Source organism: Lepidochelys olivacea (assembly GCF_965140295.1).
Source record: "Lepidochelys olivacea isolate rLepOli2 genome assembly, chromosome: 1".
In the NCBI taxonomy this organism is placed as follows: Eukaryota; Metazoa; Chordata; order Testudines; family Cheloniidae; genus Lepidochelys; species Lepidochelys olivacea.
In genome coordinates this window covers 84,271,961-84,287,437 of record NC_140411.1, presented here as the reverse complement: position 1 = coordinate 84,287,437, position 15,477 = coordinate 84,271,961, and the positions used below count along the sequence as shown (strand labels likewise).

The 15,477-nt window shown below is 39.7% G+C and overlaps 1 protein-coding gene across 1 annotated transcript in view; it reads left to right on the top strand.

The window, feature by feature from the left end:
• Nucleotides 1-15,477, top strand: part of RBM26 (RNA binding motif protein 26) — a 102,982-nt gene that overhangs the window by 60,770 nt on the left and 26,735 nt on the right. The window contains exons 17-18 of the mRNA XM_084646432.1: nucleotides 3,741-3,911; nucleotides 7,866-7,970. Coding sequence (XP_084502558.1) covers nucleotides 3,741-3,911; nucleotides 7,866-7,970 — 276 coding nt within the window. The remainder of the gene's footprint in view (nucleotides 1-3,740; nucleotides 3,912-7,865; nucleotides 7,971-15,477) is intronic.

Below are 15,477 nucleotides of genomic sequence, written 5' to 3'. Positions count from 1 at the left end.
GTTTTTATCTAAAATAGTATTTTCAAACACACAGAATCAGTAGGTACAAACATGAGCTATTGAGGTTAAAATTGAAGGTGGTAGAAACTGGCATGTTGATTATAGATAGAACCTTGATCTACAAGAATACTGAGGTAATAGGATATAAAATCTAAACCTGACATTCACCTATGATGTGCATGGCACTACATAGAAACAGACTTAACTCTTGTCTTCAGTATGAAAGAAAGGTGTGTTCTTGAGTTAGCTAACTTAAGTTAAAATCCTGGTAAAAATCTAAGCAGTTTGTAATTTTTACATGAGTTAGCAGGTTGAGTTAAATTAGTCTTCCCCAAAGTCTTTAACTGGACCTACTATCTCATTTGCAAACTACAAACTGTCTTGTCTTCACTAGGATTTTAACTTGAGTTTGATAACTCAAGTTAAGAAAACACCTATTTTTGTACTAATGGCATGGCCAAAGACAGTTCCTGCCCCTAAGAGCTGTTGAGATGAGCTGTCAAGGCTGAATTCCCACTCTGTCACTCCGAGTGCAGAAGTGAGGGCCCGCAAGGATTCTAAAAATTAATACTGGCCACTCCAGGCTTGTATTACACTCCCAAGGTTACAGCTTTTCTCTGACTGTAGCGTGGTAAACGCTGCCACCACCCAAATGCAAAAAAATCCCTTTGAACCCAGGAAGGAGCACTTGGAAATTCCTCCCTGTGGGGTACCCTCAAGCCCTTTCACCACCCCTTCCGGGGAAGAGCTGAGAAAGACACAGTTAATTTCCTTTGTTTTCTACCAGCTAATCAAACAACATGAACAAACCTCTTAGAACACCAAAAATCCAATCCTGTTCTTAAAAAAGGTAATTTTTTATTAAAAACAAAAAGGAAAAGATTACGTCTGGAACTTAGGCTTTTTGCTAGATCTTAAAAGAAACAATTTACACAATTTAAGCACCCAAAACAGCTTTCTTGGGGGTTCAGTTTAAGGGTTACAAGCAAACAAAAGCATCAAAGGTTAGCACAGAAGAGCTCCACAAGCCTTAAAAAATACAGAAATAAACCTGATCGCGTCTAGCTAAACAGTATGATCTACTTACACATTTGGAGTTCCGATAAGTAGTTCTAGGTATGATCTGATGATTTATGATCATACCTGGCTTAAAGCTGCTTATAGCATGGCTCCCTCCAGCCCAGAGAGTACAGACAAAGGGAAAGTTTCTTTCCCTATTTTAAAAAGTTCTGGCCTTCCCATTTGCTCTTTTGGTCAGGTGCCCACTTTTCTTTCTCTTTACCTGGGGGACTTTTTAACCCTTTACAGGTAAAGCAAGTAGAGAACAGCTACCAAGAGGGATTTTACAGTTGGCTGGCTGGCTGGGTGCCCATCAAAGGGAGCTATCGCCCCACTTTATTTATCACATGAGCACAACAAAAGATGCATAGAACAGTCGGGGTAGGAGGTGAAAGGCAAAGTCATAATTTAGGTTGGGTAGAATGCATGAAAAACTTTCTAGTATGTTGAACTATCTATTGCAGAATTTGAATTCTCTCTTGAAAAGATCCTCATTAATCATTACAAAAAGTAATAGTTAAATATACCCATTTACCTGAATATAAACTATATGAACAACCATTTTGATCTTTCAGAGTAGCAGCCGTGTTAGTCTGTATTCGCAAAAAGAAAAGGAGGACTTGTGGCACCTTAGAGACTAACCAATTTATTTGAGCATAAGCTTTCGTGAGCTACAGCTCACTTCATCGGATGCATACTGTGGAAAGTGTAGAAGATCTTTTTATACACACAAAGCATGAAAAAATACCTCCTCCCACCCCACTCTCCTGCTGGTAATAGCTTATCTAAAGTGACCACTCTCCTTACAATGTGTATCATAATCAAGGTGGGCCATTTCCAGCATAAATCCAGGGTTTAACAAGAACGTCTGAGGAGGGGGGTGATCTTCCTGATAACACCATCCTGGCCACTATGGATGTAGAAGCCCTCTACACCAACCTTCCACACAAAGATGGACTACAAGCCGTCAAGAACACTATCCCCGATAATGTCACGGCTAACCTGGTCGCTGAACTTTGTGACTTTGTCCTTACCCATAACTATTTCACATTTGGGGACAATGTATACCTTCAGATCAGCGGCACTGCTGTGGGTACCCCGCATGGCCCCACAGTATGCCACCATTTTTATGGCTGACTTAGAACAACGCTTCCTCAGCTCTCGTCCCCTAATGCCCCTACTCTACTTGCGCTATATTGATGACATCTTCATCATCTGGACCCATGGAAAAGAAGCCCTTGAGGAATTCCACCATGATTTCAACAATTTCCATCCCACCATCAACCTCAGCCTGGACCAGTCCACACAAGAGATCCACTTCCTGAACACTACAGTGCTAATAAACGATGGTCACATAAACACCACCCTATATCGGAAACCTACTGACCGCTATTCCTACCTACATGCCTCCAGCCTTCACCCTGACCACACCACACGATCCATCGTCTACAGCCAAGCTCTGCGATACAACCGCATTTACTCCAACCCCTCAGACAGAGACAAACACCTACAAGATCTCTGTCAAGCATTCTTACAACTACAATACCCACCTGCGGAAGTGAAGAAACAGATTGATAGAGCCAGAAGAGTTCCCAGAAGTCACCTACTACAGGACAGGCCTAACAAAGAAAAGAACAGAACGCCACTATCTGTCACCTTCAGCCCCCAACTGAAACCCCTCCGACGCATTATTAAGGATCTACAACCTATCCTGAAGGATGACCCAACACTCTCACAAATCTTGGGACACAGGCCAGTCCTTGCCTACAGAGAGCCCCCCAACCTGAAGCAAATACTCACCAGGAACCACTAACCCAGGAACCTATCCTTGCAACAAAGCCCGTTGCTAACTGTGCCCACATATCTATTTAGGGGACACCATCACAGGGCCTAATAGCATCAGCCATACTATCAGAGGCTCGTTCACCTGCACATCCACCAATGTGATATATGCCATCATGTGCCAGCAATGCCCCTCTGCCATGTACATTGGTCAAACTGGACAGTCTCTACGTAAAAGAACAAATGGACACAAATCAGATGTCAAGAATTATAACATTCATAAACCAGTCGGAGAACACTTCAATCTCTCTGGTCACGCGATTACAGACATGAAAGTTGCGATATTACAACAAAAAAACTTCAAATCCAGACTCCAGCGAGAAACTGTTGAATTGGAATTCATTTGCAAATTGGATACAATTAACTTAGGTTACCTTGCATAATGACTTAGCCACTCCCAGTCTCTATTCAAGCCTATTTCCCCTTGTTTTTTCCTACCCCCCTTCCCCCCGATGTTCTTGTTAAACCCTGGATTTGTGCTGGAAATGGCCCACCTTGATTATGATACACATTGTAAGGAGAGTGGTCACTTTAGATAAGCTATTACCAGCAGGAGAGTGGGGTGGGGGTGGGGGTTGGTATTTTTTCATGCTTTGTGTGTATAAAAAGATCATCTACACTTTCCACAGTATGCATCCGATGAAGTGAGCTGTAGCTCACGAAAGCTTATGCTCAAATAAATTGGTTAGTCTCTAAGGTGCCATGTTGATCTTGAAAGCCAAGTGTGTTTTCTCTGTTCTAACATTTTAATCAACATATCTAGGAAAACCCACAATTACATCTAGAATACTGATGCATTAATCCTCCCAACTATAATAAAAATGTTTTAAATTGGACAGATGCTGATTTCAAAGTTGGAGAAAAATAAACCCATGATGAAGTCAGAAGACAAAGCAGAAATAATGAAAACACTGGAGACTTTGACTAATAGCATTACCAAGTTAAAGGATGAATTAAAAGGTGTCTCATCTGGAGGTGCTCCTCTGAAAAGCTTGAAAACTAAGGCTCAGGTACTCAATTTCTGTTTTGTTTTTTTTTAAATAAGTTATATAATTGCGTCATGTGCTGATGCCACTCAGCTAAAAAAAAATCCCACCACTGTGAGTCTAAGTAAGTAAGATTATTCTATTAGTTTCCCTCACTATAAAGGGACGTTGTCAATTTAAAATACAGGTAGCTGTCTGAAATTGTTTTTTACCTCGTATTGTTACTTGTATACCTAAATTTAGTACATCATCTGAAATATATCAGAAGAAAAATATTTTTCACTTTTTTTTCTCTTACCTTTGACAGCACTTTGTTAGTTTTGCTGCTTCTCCTGAATAGTCAGTCAAGTTCTCCTTTTCATTGTGGGTCTTTCCAGCAGCAATGGGGGAGAGGAATATTTTTTTTAAACAAAAGGAAGCTCTCACTGTAAGGGTTAGATTTAGAATAAGAAACAAATAACTACTTAAACTCACTAGAATTAAGTTGCTGTCCCGTCATGTTTTGATTGTATTATACAGTGCTATCAACTAAATAGTCATTTGGGTGGGCAATTATAGTACTGCATTAATCTTTCACTGTGAACTTGTCCCATATGCCATACTTTTTAGGTTGGAGACAATGTTAACGTATTTATTGTCAGTCTTTTGAATTCACTGGTCATAATGAGGTTTTAGTTGTGAGAGAAGTTTCTCTTCAGTGGTTTCTCTTTTTGATGCTACAGAAGGCTAATAACTCCCTTTTGTCGTTTCAAGAGTTAGACTTGGTCTGTAAACCTTTGCTTTCTGATCCAATTACATGACCTTTTTATGACCCTGATATTTTGTTATCTCTAGGGTGAGATCTTCAACCCCAGATTAGAGTGAATGAACAATTTTAAAAGCCCTGGAAAAGTATCAATATTAAGGAATTAAAATGTTCCTCTAAACAAGTCATTCTAAACAAATAAATCACACATTTTCTGTTCTACCCTACTTAGACACAGAAACGTATAGGAAAAAAAAACAGGGAAGGGTTTTTAAAAAAAAAAATAGTGTAGTGTAGAGTGTTTTACCAGATACTTCTTTGGAAGACCACAGCCAGTCTTCATCTGTTCCAGTTTGTTCAGAATGCCAATCCCTTAGTATGTTTATTTCTCCCTTCTAAAGTTTTAGTTTTGGGATGCTACTCCGAAGACTTCATGACTTCACCTTAGACTGGATTCTAGGAAGGATCATCAGCTTTAAATTTGCCATCATATTTGAGAAAATACAAGGCAGCCTTACTTAATAGGAAGATGATGATGAAAAATAGTAACTATAAAATAATAATTGGGACTGGCAGTTGGACTTACGCTTCTGTGTGACTACTTCTGAAACACATCTTAGTTCTCAACCTGAGTTCTTTCTATTAAACTCCTAAGACCGCTATATTAAGAAAAGGATTAATTTGGTGGCGCTAGTTCTTGGATAGAAATTGTAAAACAGGGTTTTCCTAATCTTTTAGGAGCTGATAACCCCTTTCAGATCAGGAAATGTTTTATGACCTCTCTCCCCCCAAGACCACCTACCCCAACCATAGGGTGAACTTTTTCATACTAGAAATAACAGGTTTTGGAATTTGATCTCTGTTATGGAGATAAATTACAAGAATATTTGTCAGATTGAACTGTATTGCTGATGAATGATGTTCAATGAAGTTGAATTGCAGAAATAGTTTTAAATAGTTTTTGTTAGGTGGTTGATACCAGCACTTTTGGGGATTTTTTTGTTACTGCAGCTGAAAAACAATCTGACTAAAACTTAAGAATAAACAGCCAAAATCTGCTCTATTCCCGGCTAGAAAACATCCTGTTATAGTATACTACATTATACTATACTATACTCCTGTAGTTCTATTACAGGAGAAATGTCAGTTTGTCTTACACTGATTCAGTGAGTTCTGCAAGTAGTTAAGAAGCTCGTCCTACAAGTAAGTCTGAAATAAGATTGGATACTGAATGATCAGATTCTGATAGTGCTTGACTGGCTCCTCATTTTCCTTGAAGACTGAAACAAAATGAAGCACCTCAAGAAGACTTATTTCCAAGTTTTTTTGCTGAATGTTTTTACTGTTTTGCATGGACAGAACATTTGTATTTCTCACCTGAAGAGAGTAGTTCAGTTTGTTAGGTGTCCAAAGATGTCTGCAAGGTAGGTTAAGCTTTGTCACACAGACAATTATTGAAGATATTAGCATGGAGAGACTTCATCATGAGGGAAAACCTGCTCTTCCACTCTTGCCTCAAAGAGGAAAGTTAGCAGTCTGCCTTGTAAGAATGCTGTAATGCGAACAAGGTGGTGAAAGAAACCTGTGTCATCTGAGCGATTGGAGAGGAGGCGGAGCGGGGAGCCAGCTTTCTTAGTGTAGCTTTGGTGAAGTTCACTACTTTGACAGCTTCATGAAGGTCTTGGCCACAGGTTTTCAGGCATTTTCTGAACAGTTAAAGATTGGTCATGCATGAAGTCCTGAAAGCATAATGCATTGCATATATGTGACCAGGCCATTAGTTTTGCTTGTTCTTGCCTTGGTGCAATCTAAGTAGATTACAATACACTGCTCCTATTGAATGTGGAAATCTTTGTCTCCTGATATGTCAAGTAATCATTTTCTTCTTGAGGGACATTGCACAATGTTACAAAAGAATCTTCAGTAGAAGCATCAGCAATATACCTAACAAACTTAAGAAGTTCTGAAGCACCAGAGTTTCTGACGAAGGAATTTGAATTGCTAAATAATCACTTTTCATGAGTTTTGAAAGCAGTTGTTTTCGGACATCCACATATCGCTGATACACCTGCAAAACAATATTTATCAAAAGCACTGTTTTTCAATTTGGTAATCACTGCATGAACTGTAACTTCAGAAACTATTTGTTATTTGTGCATTTTATTTTTATTTTGAGGCATGATTTGGAACATCTGGACATGGTCCTCCTCACAAAACCAACCCATGTTTTAAAATCACCCCTTAATTGGAACCAAACTCCAGTGAAGACTGACATATGCAACATGATCATATGAAGCTCATTTGTGCGCTCAGACCTTAGAAGCTGCAGCCAACATGTGTGGATTTCAGTTCAGTGACACATTTTGTCATGATTTGTGTGCATGGGTACTTGCAATTGGTGTTTGTATATAACAGGTTTTTAATGGTTCATATGCTGTGTTCCGGAAGGAAAAACAACATACACAAAGAGGCTGACTTTTATTAGCAGAGGTGCTAGTAGTAGTTGCTTATATTTGTGTCCTGCCTTAGTCTGCAGTGAGCTACCATTTGGCTTTCTCACATTATGAAAATATTGTGGTATTAAAAGAACTTGCCATTAGAGTGTGTATTGTGTATTCATTTGTCATTTAAAATGTACTGAATTATGTTTTGCAGAACTTTTTAGATTGTTGGGGATCTTTCCACCACCACACAAATTGCAACCCATTAGTTGGGGTAACTCCTGGTTTAAAAGAAGAAACACCAAATTCCATCATCATGGTTGGCAGTTAAATCAGTACTGGAGGCAATGACAACATAAAGTTTTCGGAGACTTCCCATTATTAAACACTGAGTTTCACCTTCCAGTCTTAACCTCCTAACCTCATGCAGTGTTCTTTGGATGCTGCTCACAATACCAGTATTAAGTACTACTAAGAAACAACAATAGTATAACTTAAGCCAAAAATGAAAAGCCCATCATCTAGATTCCCGACCCTTTTCTTCTGTCTTGGCTCAGGTTTCTGAATTTCTATTTTCCAGGTACAGAGAGAAAGGGGAAACTTTCTCTTGCCTTAAGAGTAATCTAACTCACTTGGAGGCCCTGCTTATTTTTAAAATAGCCAGTCACGACTGCCCACTATTAGCAGTGTTATTCTGGGCAATCAAAACCTTCGTCATTATCAGTGGAGTATTTTCCCCATTCAGGAGTAAGGAATGTATAAACTAATAACTTCACCTTGACAATTTCTTAGATGCAGAAAGAATTACTGGATACTGAGCTTGATTTGTATAAGAAGATGCAGGCTGGGGAAGAAGTGGCTGAACTAAGAAGAAAGTACACAGAACTGCAGCTTGAAGTACGTTGGTTTTTATTTCTTCAGTTAACCATGTATTACAAAAACTTTCCTTTAGTATATTTTGCTTAACTTACATTGTAAAGTAACATGCAATCTGTTGTGCAATTAAAGTAGTTTTTAAAAAAATCTTCTTTTGGTAAGTATTACACAACCCTTTTCTCTTAGTCAAGGTGGGTGAGGTAGTATCTTCCATTGGAATAGCTTCTGTTGTTGGACGAGACAAGCTTTTGAGCTGCACAGGGCTCTTCAAAACTACAAAAAGTAATCAATGTTGCAGATAAATCCAAGACGGGACAGATTGTTAAGCATAAGTCATTAACAAGTTACAGGAGACCAGTTGAAGGACAGTGGGCAGTTAACACCTGTGCAGTCCTGGGGCCAGGGACAATTAGTGGGTTACACATTGGTGTAATGAGTCCTAAAACCAGTGTCTCTAAGCCCCTGAATTTTGGTATCTAGCAAAGTTATGAATTTAACTTCCCAGGCTCATCTTTTGATGGTGTTGTGCAGGTTTTGTTTGAGGACGAAGACCGAGAGATCCAATGAAGAGTGATCACTTTGTGAAAAGTGTTTGCCCACAGATGATAGGGTGTTTTTGTCTTTTATAATTTTTCTGTGAAAGTTTAACTATAGACAACTATATCCAAGAAACCCACAGATCCCATGCTTACTTCTCTGGATCCAGGAACCACTCCAGACACCACAATATCTGTTATCTACAGCCAGACAGTGTTACCGCAGCCTATGCTCTGAGGAGAAAGTCCAGGATAGACACCTTAAGACACTTAAATCTGCCTTCACCAAACAAGGACACTCCACCAGAGAAGTAGATCATGTCATGGAACTGGCCACACAAATACCTCAATATACCTCAATAGAGCTGGCTTCGGTATGGAAAAAATGCAACCCACCAACCACCCCACAGTGGAACCGACATGGGAGATCACAAAAAATTGTTGATTGTCTGTTTCACTTTAACTGCTCTCCTGCAACATGTTCATGCTTATGTTAAACAATCTGTCCCATCTTGCATTTATCTCTGACACTCTGATTACTTTTTCCAGCCCTGAGGGCAAGCTCTTGGTCTCTTGAAAGCCTGTCTGTTCCACCAACAGAAGTTGGTCCAATAAAACATATTACCTCACCCACCTTGTGTATGTCATATCCTGGGAGCAATGTGGCTACAACACTGCAAATGTTTCCTCTTAGGGCAGTTAGCAGGGATAATTCACATCTTCAGTCTCCGGACAGTACTCAGAAGTATGCCATTCTGGCTGTCTTCCATTTTGATCATTCAGCTGCTGATTCAGTGTAAAGATTTTTAAAGGATATTGTCAACTGATATTTTATAGATTTGCAGGAGGTAACTTTTGTTAGCATGCATTTTTAAAATTGTGTCTGAAGGTGGTGCTGTGGGTGTTTATACAGGCTAAAGCTGTCCTCGCTTATTCTTTTCTTTAAAGGAACATTTCCTTTAAAGGAATGTCAGCATGTTAAAAATAGCCTAATATTAACAAAAGTGTTAAAAGTACTAGAGATAAACAGTGTTCTTCTCTAATAGTTGTTTTAAAAGGTTGTATATTAACTCCTGTACTGAGATTAAAATTCTGTTACAAATACAATATGTAAATAGAATTGGTTCAAGAAATGTTCCATGTACAAAAATATATGCCTGCATTTCTTTTAGAAAGGCTTGTTTGAAGGATAGTCATACCAGCTTTTAAAAGTCTTTGATTTTCATATTATTTACTTTTAAGCACTTATGTGCCATTCAGGATTACTAATTGATAAATATTAAAATGGTCTGGAATGTGCAATATCTACATATTGAATATATTTATTCTTTTCTTTACCATAAGTTTATGGGGCTTAATTGTCTGCAATTAAAAATTAACTGAAAGTTTTGCTGATAGTGTGTGTATCGAGGTAGAATATAGCTTGCTCTTTAACTATAGTTGCTGGGCAATGCTAACCATTGATAACATGTCTTTCTGTAGTTACACTGAGCAGACCACATGGAAATGGCATACATTTTCAAAGAATATATTTTTAAGTGTTAAGGAAAATAAATGTACTTTCATAAATGTACTAGGAGTGTACATTAAAGCTGTGAAAGAAATTTTACATAATTCAACTGCTTACCAATATGCGAAATACTAGATTTTAACAAACTGAAGAAGTTATTGTGCTTTACTTGCATCTTGATTATTACTTTCTTGCTGACTCTATGCTTTCCTATTGGTGCTCTCATTTGCACTGTGTAAACTATTTCTGACAATTCCCTTTTGTTAAAATAATTTCTATAACCAAAAAGAAAATTCACTTTTGTAAGCCTCTCTTTCACTTATGCTGAGACAATACTGTTAACTCCTTACAGCATTTTTCGTTTCCAAATGGCTTTGTAATGCCTTGCTGCTAGGTTGTAAAACTTATACTTCTGAAATACTTACTGCAGCAAAAATAGTCACTTTTATTTACATTTCATATGAGAGATGTGTGGATCATACACTGCAATATGTTGAGGCTTTTCTTATGAATTTCAACAGGGAGGTAGTTTTAGGGGGAAAAAATATTTGTAATCTATAAAAATAAACTTTCCCAAATAAGTTAGCTTGAGGGCAGACATGTGGCCTGGGAAATATCATCTTGACCATTTAAAAAGTGGGAAAGTTAAGTTACTGTAAACACATTCTTTTATAGGAAGTGTCAAGTCACCTTCACTGTGTGTGGTGCAACCAGCTGCACCTATAATATGCTTCTAAATTGCAGAGACTAATAAGATACACATTATGTCAAATATGTATGCTTAATTACGTGGCCACTTAACTGTTGATCTGCTTCAAATATTTGGATTCACAAGCATGATGATTGGAATTTATGGAAAAGGAAAACATGTTTTGGAATCTCAATCAATATGAGTGGTTCTGAAGTCTTTCCTTCAGGGAAAAGAAGGATTTGTGATGCAGTTGTTAACAATATTCCAATATTACAGGAGGAAACAAGGAATCACGTTGTCTTTGCTCAGCAGTGATATTTTAGGATTGTTGTATTAGAGTTCAGATTTATCTAATAGTCCTCAAGATGTCAGGGAAAGGCATTCTTATAGGCCGAGTCACAAGCGGCATTGTGGTCCCTAAAAGACTTGGTAGTATAGTCTCTATTCAGAAAGTGGAGTGATTGGTAAATAGACTGATGTTTCAAGGACCACTAAATGTATATACTGTTCATAACTTAAGTAAAGAGGGATCCAGATTTCCTGAAGGATATCTTCCTGTTTGATTTGGATCAGGACTTTCTATAAAGTTTATCTTCCATTATCCCTATTTCCACAGAGACTTCAAAATGCTTGAAGCAATGGCTGTGTCTATTTCTGCGTTTGTATAGTGCCTAGTAAAATGGGGCTCCAGTGCTGGTAAGGGTCCTCTGGGCTCTACTGAAATATAAATATTAACAATGAGAGATACTTTACTGGATTCCCTGGGTGTATCAGTTCTGGTATTCAGATCTTCCGGGCCTGTCCTCAGTTTCTAATTCTTCCTGTACTTCTGCATCTTCTGTCTAAGAATAAGGACAAATTCTCTGTCATCATTGGGTTGCTTGGATCATGGTACCTTGTTAGAAATGAAGGTGTTCTGAGGAAGTGCACAACATATTTTTACACTCTCAAAAGCCATTTACAAGAAAATGTGTTCTAAACTGAATGAGATTTTCGCTATGGATCTTGCCTGTCAAATTGTCACCTTTCTTGGATTGCAAAAAAAAGGTAAGACAGTCTTGCTATTGTTAAGTGCACTTGGCAGCCATTTCTGCTTACCATCCATTAGTACAAAGCTTTTCTGCCTTCAGTCATTGTAGGATTACAAGATAGTTGAAAGCACTGATGTGTATACACCAGCTTCAGAATCTCTTCCATCTTGGGACTTCAGTATGGTGCTTACAAGATTGATCTGTGTAAATTCTTACTCTGGCACCCATCATTGTGCTATGAGTACTTCACAATTATAAATTATACACAAATGTATTGTTAAATCTGTCAGTCTCTTCCTTCGTGTCTCCAGAAATTGGACTCTGTTTTGCAGGTTCAAGAGAGGAGATTAGTGTTTAATACAGGAAGGCTAAATCAAAGAGTTGTGTTGCAGCCTAATCTAAAGACAATGGTGTTCATATGGTCATGACTTCTGGCCTATAGAGTTGTACTTCCCATTTGTAATTTTTTACACACTAGTTTCACCCTTGACATAGATAACTCCGTTGTCTCAGTGGAACACAGCTGTTCTGGGAGGTCATGATCATAGAAGGCCAGAGCGTGGAGAGATTTGAAGATAAGGACTTGAACTTCAAGTTTGACCCTGTTTGAAGCCTCTATGGAGAGTGGAGGACTTTTTTCTAGTGTCCTGTGTTTATCTGTATTTTTTTAGATTCAAGGTTTCATTCTTAGGTACAGGGACTTAGAGTAAACATGCCTAGAGGCCAGGGGTAAATGAATCATTGTGGCTAAATTTAAAATTGACTGGAGCTGGCATTTGTCTTGGTATCCATGAATAGACTAGGGCATTTTGTATGACTGTGGCTGTTTGGGTGTATGGAAATGAGGAATCGAGGTGAACACCAAAGCAGAAGAGTAGGGTGGAGGGTGATATTATAGCGGAGGCAAGTTTTTTGGAGTGCTTCCTTCATCCCATCATCATTACCTTAATTTAAGCTCTTCTGGATTCAGTTCTAGGCAGTTAAGTCAGTTGCTGATCGCAGACAGGCCCTTTCCTTGGAAAACTCGTGTGGAGGGATGTTGCTTGCATCTTATGTGCATGTGGAGTAGAACTGGATGTCTTCTGCATATTGCTCACATTTTAGTCCCTCCTATTTCATGATCTCCTTTTATGACTTTGGGACCCACAGGTGAGGGTTCTGGAGGCTGGGGAGCAGAATCCCCCCTTATTCTCAGGTTGAGTGGCGTAAAAGGAGCACATTGCATAGTCAACTGTATCAAATACTGTAGGTGTCCAGCAAAGAGTAGTCGTCTGACCTATGCCCGTGACCAGGAGATCATTCTGCAGAGTCACCAGTGTGCTCTGTTCCATGTCTTGGCCTGACTCATGATTAACAGGGCTGTAGCATGTTGGCAGTATCTAAGACCATGTCTACGCTACAAACTGTTTGACACAAGTTTCATCAGCGTACAGCTACCAAAGTTAGTATATCACTTGTGTATGTGCGTATTTAGCTGCTTGCATCAGCCCTGCATGTACAAACTAGGAGTGCTTGTGTCGACGCAAAGAGCGGTGCACCATGGATAGGTAACCCAGTGTGCAACATGCTGTCATCTGGATTCACAGTGTGGAATAGAAATGAGTCATGCAGGCATTCCTGAGAGCTAGTGGTCAAGTTCTCAGCATGCAACTTTCTCCATCCCATAATGTCCTCCATATACCATAATTTTTGTCTTTTTTTTATATTCCACAAACCTGCATGGCACTTCAGTGTCCAGTATCTTTGACAAAGAGCATGGAACCTGAAGAGGTATAAATTCTCATGAGCGTTGCAAATGCAGGACTCATGCTTCTCCTGTATTTGCAGACCTGCAGAAAGTTCTCCAACAATGAGAGGACATGACAATTACAAATAATTCAAGGTTGTTGTGTTCATGGAGCAGTTGTGGGTGATGGTGTGCCAAGTCTGGGCCCAAGAAATGAGCATTGACTAGTGGGCTCACATTGTAATACAAGTTTGACAATGAGCAGTGGCTGCAGAACTTCTGGATGCGAAAGAGATTCATTGACAGGGGAGAAGCAAGTGGCCATCACACTCTGGAACCTTGCAACGTTGGGTTACTACTAGTCAGTGGGAAATCATTTTGGAATTGGGAAATCCACAGTGGTGGTCATTTTCATGCAAGTGTGTAAGGCCATTAATAGTTTCCCTCAGCAATGTGCAGGACATAATTGATGGATTTTCAGCAACAAGGTTCCCAAACTATGGTAGGGTGATAGATGACATGTACCTCCCTACTTTGGCACCAGTCCACCTTGCCACAGAGTACAGCAACAAACTCTTAAATTTCCTTCTTTCTTGCAGTTATCAAAGAATTATGGAGAGCTGTGAGGTTAGTGAAGAAGAAGTAGATGTTTCAGAGCCAGAATCTCTATGGGTTTCCTTGTGTGGTCAGTAACTCACTAGATTGACTTGCTATGGTCTCTTATTGAGGAGGATTCACTAGCATTTACTGGGTATTGAAATGGATTACTGTGTTTATGCTTCTTGTCTGGAGCCAGAGTAGATTCTAATCTTCGTTTCGATATGATAGTAGAAAACCCAGGATAGGGGGAATGCTTCATATTTCCATTTCCAGCGTGTGATCAGCTGTGTGTGTGTAGTTCCTGAGATTGAGCAACCAAGAGTGCAAAGTGTAAAGCCATGGGTAAAGGCCATTGTACTAAAGATGTTGTCACAATAGTAGCTGAGGTGTCCTAGGACAATAAGTCTTGGAAACTTTGTAACAACTTTGTGGATAAGTTCTTGGAGGATAGGACCATCAGTGGCTATTAGCCAGGGTGGGCAGGGATACAAAACTATGCTATGAAGTGTGTCTAGCCTCTATTTGACAGAAGCTAGGAATGGGCAACATGGGATGGATCACCTGATGATTACCTGTTCTGTTCCTTCCCTCTGAAGCACCTCTCCTTGGCCACTGTCAGAAGACAGGATACTGGGCTAGATGGACCATTGGTCTGACCCAGTATGGCCGTTCTTATGTTCTTGTGTTTTTATGTTCAATGACATACTCTCTCAGCTTCTCTAGGAAACTGGATTAAAAGGCTGCAAACTACTTGTCTCTGGGTTCACGGAATAAATAGAAAATCTTATAGTTTGCCCCATTCATCAGCCTATACGCCATTGACCTATTTAGAGACAAAGGCCAGGGATGAAAGTCATATTAAACACTTACCGGTACGGGGGCCCGCGGAAGGGGCGGGGCTTGGGCTCTGGCAGCAATGTAAAAGGACTCAGGGCCCAGGCCCTTTTAAATTGCTGGCCCCGGAGCAGCTGCCCCTCTCCTCCTCCTGTTGGGGGGGGGGGTGTGGGAGGGGTCAAAAGGGGCAACGATGTTAAAGCACTGCCACACTTTTCTGTTCCTAACACTGCTATTTGTTGTGGTTGGGTGAAGGTCATATTAGGGAAAGGAGTGACATCTGTCGTTCCTTTAAAAAGAGGACTCAAAAATTGAGGGAGGACATGATTGACTAGTGTCTGACTCTGAATATATCTGGGGCGATCCCCCCCGTACCAGATCCAGAAAATCTTATTGGTCTACTTAATCTTTGGTGAGATGTCAAGATCATGTACCAAGTGGACTTATAGCTGTGTTTACTGCAAGAGTTGTTCTTGGGACTCATTTCACTGGCCACCTATGCTTTGCTCTGTGGCCCTATTGGGCACCCTGAGGAGTCCATCAAAAGTGCGCTACTTATCTCTCTCAGCACAGATCTTCTCCACCCCATCCTGCTCAAGG